This window comes from Halyomorpha halys, unplaced genomic scaffold (genome assembly GCF_000696795.3).
Source record: "Halyomorpha halys isolate HHAL.00 unplaced genomic scaffold, Hhal_1.1 Scaffold1752.1, whole genome shotgun sequence".
NCBI lineage: Eukaryota > Metazoa > Arthropoda > Insecta > Hemiptera > Pentatomidae > Halyomorpha > Halyomorpha halys.
Genome location: NW_027115467.1, coordinates 10,357 through 20,135, shown reverse-complemented (window position 1 = coordinate 20,135; position 9,779 = coordinate 10,357). Strand labels below are relative to the sequence as shown.

Below are 9,779 nucleotides of genomic sequence, written 5' to 3'. Positions count from 1 at the left end.
GTTTGCACCTATTAGGAATCCAAGACTCTACCACAATGCTGTCCTGCTCCCTTCAAAGTAAGTATTATAATAATTCAACAGTTTTATTTTATCAATGAAAATATGATTTCAAATTTACATTTAAAGACAAGCCCTATTAAATTTCATATAACTTTATATATGACTCGAAAGAGAAAAATTATTAAGTGTTAATTAAAATGTAGTATACATCTAGATTTTAAGTTATAGAAATGTTAATAAAATTAACAAAAAAGAGGAAAGAAATTAGTAATGATTGAGTGAATTGTTATAAATAAAAGAGGAAAGTCAGAATATAAGTATTTTATATCACATTTAATTCAGAATGCACTTACAGTCATTCTTACAATATATAATATTTATATATGTATATTTGTACATAAATATGTATACATTTATATAGTGACTATTCTATCATAGTAGAATTAAAATCATTCAATTTTTACAAAACATATCAATATTTACAAATTGTTACAAGTTTTAAATAAATAGTAGGTCATTCATTTATTAATAATGAGAATATTCTCAAAACTCTACACTATCTAACCATCTAATCAGGACATCTTTGGTGTTAAGTGTATACAATATTTAGTTTTTTAAACTTTCATTCTTTCAATTAATATTTAAATAAATTTTTTTAGATGTAACATCATTTGTAAAATATGAATATTAATATAAACAAACCATAAAAAGGAGTTAATCTCTCTTAAACAATTGGTATATTTTTGTTTCCATTTTTAATTCATTATTAAAAAAAATAAAAATCAACATCAACATCAACATTACTTTTTTGTTTAAAGAAATGTCTTTAAAACATTCAGAATATATTTTCGCTATTAAAAAAAAAAAATCAGTCAGTATTTTGGGCAATGAAGAGCTCAAGATAAAATGATAATTTATTAATTAATAATTAAAATTAGACCAGTATAGATAATTAAATTATGAAAAATTAAACTAAAATATTTCTGATGGTCTAGATCATATAATGCAGATATTCGATATGGCTTGTGTTAGCAGAACATGTTCAATTAGTTTTGCTTTACAGGTTTTTTGGAATGAATATAAACAAATTGTTATCAATTACAAATGTTCATTTAGTCTCAAAACCTCCTAAGTCCAAATTTTTATATAGAAAGGTTTTGTTTGATTGAATATTTCTTTACATATATGTTAATCTCCGGACAATACCGCCTAAGTCTATGTGCAGTTTCGACATAGACGTAGGCTGTTTTACCAGGAGAAATATTTAATCAAATCAAACAAAACTAATATAAAAATTTGGACTCAAGAAGTTTTGACAGCTGATGAGCTTTTTGATAGATTTGGTTGTTGCTTTAGTAAAAATAAAAATAGATTTAGTTAGTCATTTAAATACACACAATGGAGAATTATGTGTATGCAAAGTATTTTATTAATGTAAACACGAAGTAATGACATCATCATTGTTCCCGCTGTTATGATTTTTCCTCAAGTTTCGTAAAGATCTGTTTATTCTGCTTATTTAATGTGTGCATTGATTAATTTAAAATAAAGTGAATTAATTTTCATATGTTCATCAATGGTTAAAAGAAGTATTTAAATACTTAGTTTAAAGGAAAACCAAGTATTTAAATACTTAGTTTAAAGGGAAACCAAGAAGGAAAGCCTTCTTCATTTCATTTGTACTTTATTTTGGTGTTTAGCTTGTACTTTTATTAAGTTTGACTTTTATGTACTTCAGGATAATTAGAAAAATCAAATATTAATTAACTAAAAATAGGATTACAATAGAAAATTAAAATAACATTATTTTAAATGAGAGACTGTGTTATAATTGTATTAATGTGTGACATCACTGTTTACAATTTAATAATAAGTAGGTATAATTAATAATAATTAGATAGTAATAAAAATATGAACATAATGGTGGTCAGAAGTAAAATATATAATGGTGGTTACTATTTAATGAAATGAAAAAAATTATCTTTATTCTGGGACCAAGTCCACTAAGAATAAAAACAATGAACATAAATGATTATTTATAGTCTAGCTATCAAGTTCAAAATATGAGATTGTCCCTAGATATACATTTTATATTTGATTGAAAGATTTGGATTTAAGGAGGTGAAAAAATAGCTGATGTTTGAAGGAACTTAGGGAAAAGGCATTACAAATAGAAACAGAAAAGGAATTTCTGGTGGTACAGATAAGAAAGGATTGTTGAGGGAAGCAGTTCTATGTGAAGAACTATATTGATTGGTTAGAGTCAAGTGTTTAAGAAGTGAATAGAGGAATTCTAAGTAAGGAGTTCAGTTCTATGAGAAGATTTATTATTTCTTAGGGATTGGTATAAGAAAGGACAATGGAAGTATTGCCATCAGATATGTTAATTTAATATGTTCTTTCTAACAGTCACCTGGGCGATCTCCTTGATAATTCATTAATCAATCAATAATAAAAAAGGCCTGTATTGGCAAGCGAGTTAAAGCACATAAAATACATTTTCAAAGGCAAGCAGAGGAGCAAGGTAGATATGGACAAGCAACTACCTAAAATTGTTGATCACACTCCACCTTAGTCCATCCAGGATTATTGTTATGATTGTTATCCAGGATTCTCAGGCAATTCTGCCTAGGAAAGTCTGGAGTGTCAGCCAACTGGAGGTAGCTCACTCCAACTAATATCAAATTATAATACACAAATAAATAGTAAAAAAAATCCCAGCATTCTCAACTCCAACCAATCCAACTTGGGTTACAAATTAAAAGTACGCTTAGTTTTTTGATTCTTTGCTATATAATTGAAAACAATCTTTTATGTCACATTGGAAACATTTCTCTTATGCTCTAATTGGTTTTCTTTTAAATTATTAATTGTTTAATATACTCCTTGATATAGATTTTTCTGAATATCCTGAAGATAATAGATGCTAGAGGTTTTCAAAGATCCTGCTAAACACCAAAGTAATGAATTGTAGGTTAGATGACTATTTACACCCAACCTAAGAAAAGAATTAATTATATACACAGTAGAACATCTTATTTTTCTTCTCAGAAATATTTAGAAAAATTTCTTAAAAGCTCAGATGCTAGAAACTTATTAATCATTTTAACTTAATAGTATCACAGACAAGAACTGTATTTTCAAAGTCACGTAACATTTTTGGCCTGATCACAAATCTTCAATTGAAATTCTTTATTGAAGTAGGCTCGAACATGGTGTACTACTGCATCTGAGATTTATCAGTAGATAATTTTATAGCTTCATTTTTGATACCAGTCATTCGAGATCTGCATGACTTATGTAGCCTATGAATAAAAAACACAGTATTTATAATTTTCGCAGAATCATAAATGGTTTAACAAAACTGCATATTAAAGAGGAAAAAACTGTTGCAATCTTAAATGATAAAACATTTAAGGAAAATGTATTTTTCAAATCATTCAAATAAAATCTTAAAGTTTTATAGAATTTAGAAAATCTAACAGGAAATAAACATTGAAAAAATTATATAAATATCGTTATTAATAATTTGTAGTTGTCTCCAAGTCAATAAACATAAATACAAATATTGTTAATTAAACATGTACTTTTAAGTCATTATTTCATCAGTAACCAATGAATCATGTAAACAGTGTTTTATTAATATTGCATAGTGATAAATTCATGTGTTACAAGAGTAGTTTTATAAACATGTTTTATTGTATTATAACTTAGAGACTTTTCAGTATAATGTTCTTTATCAGTACAAAAGGTAATTTTCACAATCTGTTATTACATAAATAAATCTTTAATTGTTATGTGAAAAACAACAAAACATATAACCTAATGAAGGAAGAAAGAAATATCTCTATCGAATAAGAGAACATGTTAATTTATATAAAGTTCCAAAAACAATAAAGCTAAAAGCTCTTATTAAAATATTTTCATTGCCACCATTGCACGTTAAAAATTTGCCTGCTAAGTTTATATTTATCTGAACTTTTAAAACATATATCTCTTCTCAAAATATTTGTTAGTTGCTAAGGAAGATATTAGATGGTAAAAACCTTCTGAATCTCAAAAATTAAATGCAATAGTTCTATGGAATAGTTTATAAAGTTTAATTTAATGGTAGCTGCACATTTTATTATGCGAAAATGAGGTTCAGTAACATTTTATATAGATCTAATTTAAAACATTCCCTTAGTTGTATTGTGTATTACCAATTCAATTCATTGGCATAAAGATTGGGTAATTAGGAGAGAATCGATGTGTCTACTCTAATCTTCTGTTGCAAGAGCTTTCTCTTTTTTCTATAGTATTTTGCCTTCATTCTAAATCAAAAAACCATCATGAAGCCAAGTAATTGACTTCATCAGTTTCTACACTAAAATAATTTCTAGATTTTAATTTTGAAATGGGTAACTTTCTTTTGGTAACACCATTCAAAAAAATTCATGAAGATGAGTGCTATGCTGTTCTTTAATTGAGTACTACAGAGAAAACAAGGTTTCTCACTTTTTCTTAGACATCTAGGAGGACAAAGTTTAACTAGAATCTTTCAGTATTCTTTACTAGAGCCAAATTGAAAAAAAAAAATATTGATATATTCTTTGTGTTATGGAGAATTGATGCAGTCTTCAAGTAAAAAAAAAATTATATATATATATAATAAAATACAGTGAATTTTCGAAGATCTGAAGCAGGAGAAAAGAAGGTATCTTCATGAATTTTGGCTCTGCGATTAGTTATCCAATGTAATGATTGTTGAAATTAAACAAGAATTAAGACTCAATATGTCAATTCACATAACGTCATTTTTCCCAAGTAACACTTCAATTAACTAGTTTTTCAACATTACACATATTCTTCAAGATTGATTTTGAGTCGTTAAAGCTTGTTTTCCTTCTGTTTGGACTTGTTTCATCCTGTCCATCACTATTACAATGTCCATACTTATTTAATGCTTTTCTAAATTGAAACATTTAGAACTTATAGTTTCATTTATATCGCTAAAGTACGTACAATTTTCATTGAAGATTTGTGATTATTTCATTGAGAAAGGAAATAAATGATTAGTTTTTACATAATAATTATGTTCCTTACACATGAATGTCTGATAAATATATATTTTAAGATTTCAACAATATATAGATTATCATGCATTATTATTTTTTTTTAGTTGTTATTATTTTTTAATAATCAAAATATAACTTATAATATTGCATATAACAATGAAGTAAATTATTACTCTTAATATGTAATAAGAAGTCAATTAAGTTTAAACTTATTTTGATTATATTGATAGGTGGCATTACATAGTACATAAATATATTTAAAAGGTCCCAAATGATTTCTTCCTTGGGAAAATAATTTTAAATTCGTCTTGTGAAGAAATAGCATTATCTTATGAATATAATATGTCTAAACTTCTTAGATAATACACACACACATGAATATTAAGCATATCAAATTATTCAGATTTAGATTTTTGTATGTACTAATTTATATGACTAGTGAAGATAAATTGCAGGTAAAATACTTGGACAGCATTCAGTGATTTTGAATGATTGTTAATCTTTTTTTTTTTGTTTTCTTTTTGTCAAGATACAGATATGAGGTAGATAGTTTTTAATATTGTTTGAGGGGTTGGTACAGATTGAAAGTCTATATATTTTAAAATCTCTATAATAAATTATCTACCTTTGGTTTTATATTTAATTTTATATACAGATTACCTAATTGTTTACAATATTAGTGATAATAAAATGTTTTATTTACACAAGACTTCCTATGAAGACACATAGATGTATAAAATTGATTTATGAGATTTAGGTAAAGAATATAAATAATTGACTCTATGAAAAATATGTTGTCGATGACAAGGGTACTTTGATATATACTCTTTAATATAATATTTTTTTGATTTTATATTCTAGTAAAGGAAAGTACAATTCTATGTTATTTACAAGAAAATAATTAATTTATATAGAATTTTCCTTTTACTTAGAAAAACATTTTCAACTTTTCTAATAAAGAACATTTTTCATCAAAAATAAATAAAATAAAATAACTACAGTTACATACATTTACAACAATGGAAATAGTTACGACAAAGGTTCAACATAAACTACATGTTTTACTCTGGGAAACAATGGTTCCAGGTTTCATATTACATGCAAAGGAAATAAACTATTTATGCAAAGGCCTATAATAATCCACAATTAGGCCCTAACACCACCAAGTTTGGTCAGTCGAGGGCCTGGGGGGTGAGGGTCACGCAAGCTTTGTACAGTAGCCCTCTCGTTTGTCATACATCACAACTAAATTGGCAACCTGATTTGGTGGTGGTTGATGATATGGATGAGGTTGATACTGGAGAGGTGGATAATGGTATTGAGGGTGGGGTGGTGCTGGAGTGTAAGTTGACATTTGGTGATGTAGCTTCCGTTGAGGGACTTCTCCATTGCTTTGAAGAGAATGGTACCTTTGAAGCTTAGGACCACCAGTCAAACCACATCTTGATCTCAATTTAGCTGCTTGCCACTCCTGTAAAAACCTGCATAGTTGTGTCTGATCCATGGCAAATTCATATTCACATGAGGGGTCATAATCTGGGCCCTGTAAAAGTTAAAAACATATCAAACATTACAATATCAAGAAAATAGGTTAATGTGAAAATTATTAATATAAAACCTTGGAATCAATCGAAACTTTAGAAATATTTTTAATTTTATTAGAAACTTATACTCATAAATGCTTTTATTGAAATCGATTTTATTTTGGCTCAATTCAAATTAATCTAAAGTGATTGTTCATCTTTAACTAAAGTGACTTAGTATTACTTTTAAACTTAGGGTTTATTTACATTTTAAATCATAAATATTGGTATATTAAACATGAAAATAAAAAATTGCAAAAATTGATTGCCTGTTTAATATTTAAAGAGACTTTTCCAGCCTTGGTAGTTAGACAATTAACTTTTGAAATTTTTTTATTTCTGTGTTTAATATATCAATATTTAAGATTTGAAATGTAAACAAACTCACTTATATATATTTAAATGATAAAAAATCCAGTATTTTAATTTTTTTTTTTTTATAATCTTATTTTTAATTTAAGTTTTAGAAATTTAACTGCATATAAAAATATCTTTCCGATGTTAGCATTAGTAATAATGATATTATTAAAATTTATGGGCTTTGAATTAGCTATTTTTTGTCACTAACATTGTTGGTGTAAATGCCATTAATAGTATAATGGAAATCCTATCTCCATTGCCAATACAGTATGTTAGCCAAATTTTGAATGACTTTTTTGGCATTAATTAGATTTAAATTCAAACATTTGATGGTTAGTTTGTTCCAAATAATAAATAAAACTGAGTTCCTTTTGGAAGTATCAAAAATTTTATTTGTTTGTCAAATCATAAAAACATAGTAGAACTTGTTTCAAAATAAAACATTTTGAAAATTGGTTCAAATGCGAAAATCTTAGTTAAACTGTAATTATACTTACATTATTAATTTTCTCATCTAGCATTTTGAAGAAGTCACTTTGACTTGAAGAAAGCTCTCTGAAAAAAATTGTCATAATAATAAAAAATGTATAATAATAATAATTAAAAAAAAGTAATAATTTAACTAATAAATAAGAAATTATAAAGGGATCGCAAGTTTGAATGAGTGAGCAAATAGGAAATTTATATTTTAAATTTGGTCCTGCATTTTAGGTTAATGATATTTTACATAAAATATTGCCAATTAACTATATTTATTGGATTTTTAATTCATAAAGTTTTTGAAAAAATTTTTGATCTTTTCAATAGATTAATTAATCTCCTGTATTATAAAATTGAAAAAAAATTAGTTTTGTCGAATAAAAAATACATTTCATCTGGTTCTTTCATCCACTCTGAGGAATCTCTAGCTCTGAGTTTACAATACATGGTCTAATAAAAATTATGCATTTTTATTTACAAATAGATAGTTTTTTTTAGCATGGATTAAAAGATGAATTGCTTAATTTTCCTTTATTTGAATACATTTATTTTTAAGTATACTTATGAATTAATTTATCCTACTGCGCTTACTAAATCCTTTTTTTTTTGGAGAAAATAAATTATTAATTATATTGAATTCATAATAATTCAGTAAAAAAATAAAGATTAAAAAATGATATGATTCTTACTTAGCTGTAACTCCAAAGAGCAGCCTAAGACATTATTTAGAGATTAATTAGGGAAGAACTAACTGGGTTTGATAGTTAGAGAATAATCAAATATAATCTTGGCAAATGATTAATTTTTAAAATAGTAATAAATAAACAAATAAAATGGGAAATTAACCTCTTGAAATAGCAGTAGATAGATGAAGCTACTCACGCTTGGGCTAGAAGAGGACTCGATGAAATTTGTATTCTGAGACGAGCGTCCTCCTCATGCTCCGAGGTAGGGGGTGACTCTTCAGCTACCGGGTTGGTCGCTGCTTCACCCCCTCCCTGTCCCTCCTCATCACTTTCCTCACTGGCAGCACCTGCCACATGAATATTATTAGTATCCTTCAATGAAGGTTAATCACACTCTATTCTAAATGCAAAGTTTAACATTAACTATTTATTGGTGTGATAGTAATCTACCATCTTAAGAAGATAGTTGAATAGATATTTGAGAAGTAATATAGCCTCAAAAATTGAATCTAACACATTCAGAGCTATCACATACTGGCTGACCTCTTAACACCACTATTTGCCTACAGTTCTCACCAAACAGAGGCGTTTTTTAGAAATAATATACTTAATGCTAAAAAGAATATTAAATGCACACTGTATTAGAAAATTTATTTACTGTTCTATAAGCCATGGATTGCTTCAGGGGCATTTGGCCATGGATTGATCAGGGCACACTCAACTTATGAGTACCTAATTCTTCAAAGGTTTATGGTAAAAGTAAAACATAACTTAGCGCTAATGATGAACAAATCACCTCCCTCTGAAACTGTATATGATTATTGAGTGCTTATTAGCCTTGGTGGGATCTGCAACATTAAGGCCTATACTTTTTTTTTTTTTTATTTATTCATGTAGAAATAAGCGAAATATAAAATATTTATAGTGATATTTTGCATATGTGGGAAAATGGGATTGATACTAACTGTTTTAAATGTGTAACAGTGCTAAAAGGAAAATGTTGTTTTTGGTGGATAAAAGAGGTGGGTGTGAATAGGAATTGGAGGGATTATGATAGTATAAGGCTTTGAACTCAATTCAGTTCTTGAACAGTAGAGATCTGAAGTATTTATTGAAAGCCATATGAAAAATTGTTTGAATTTGAATAGTTTCTAAAGTGATTGGTTTTGGTTTTTGAATTGAGAATAATGAAGAATGGAGGTATACAGCTGGAATGCGAAAGTAAGCATAAATGGCTCTTTATTTGATGCATAGTGTTTTCAACGCTCCCTAAATTTGATTTGTTATATGTCTAGATTAATTTTTTTATATAAGAAATTGTTTCCTTGTAAATGCAATGTGTTCTCATTTCGATTTTTTTCCTGAAATAATAAAATAAATAAAAAACAGCTTAATAATTTTTGAATAGAAAAAAATCTAAAATATGAATTTTTATTTATTTCAATGTTGTTAACATTTTTAAGTTGATATCATTAAATAATTGTTGGTGTATTATTTTTATATACATTGAAAACATTTTGTCAGTTGTTATTTTAAACAAAAAAAAACCTATTAGCAATAAAATTTATATGTTCTGGAGAATGATATAAAATAAAAATTTCTCTCTCTCTCTC

At 26.8% G+C, this 9,779-nt stretch overlaps 1 protein-coding gene across 1 annotated transcript; it reads right to left on the bottom strand.

Moving 5' to 3' along the window:
* Positions 1-314: 314 nt before the first annotated feature.
* Positions 315-8,513, bottom strand: tow (target of wingless; the record flags this gene model as incomplete). Its single annotated transcript, XM_014435994.3, is given in 3 exon segments — positions 315-6,600; positions 7,498-7,555; positions 8,363-8,513. Coding segments are annotated over 3 exon segments (554 nt in total), but the record flags the coding sequence as incomplete, so codon positions are not given.
* Between the last annotated feature and the right edge of the window lie 1,266 nt (positions 8,514-9,779).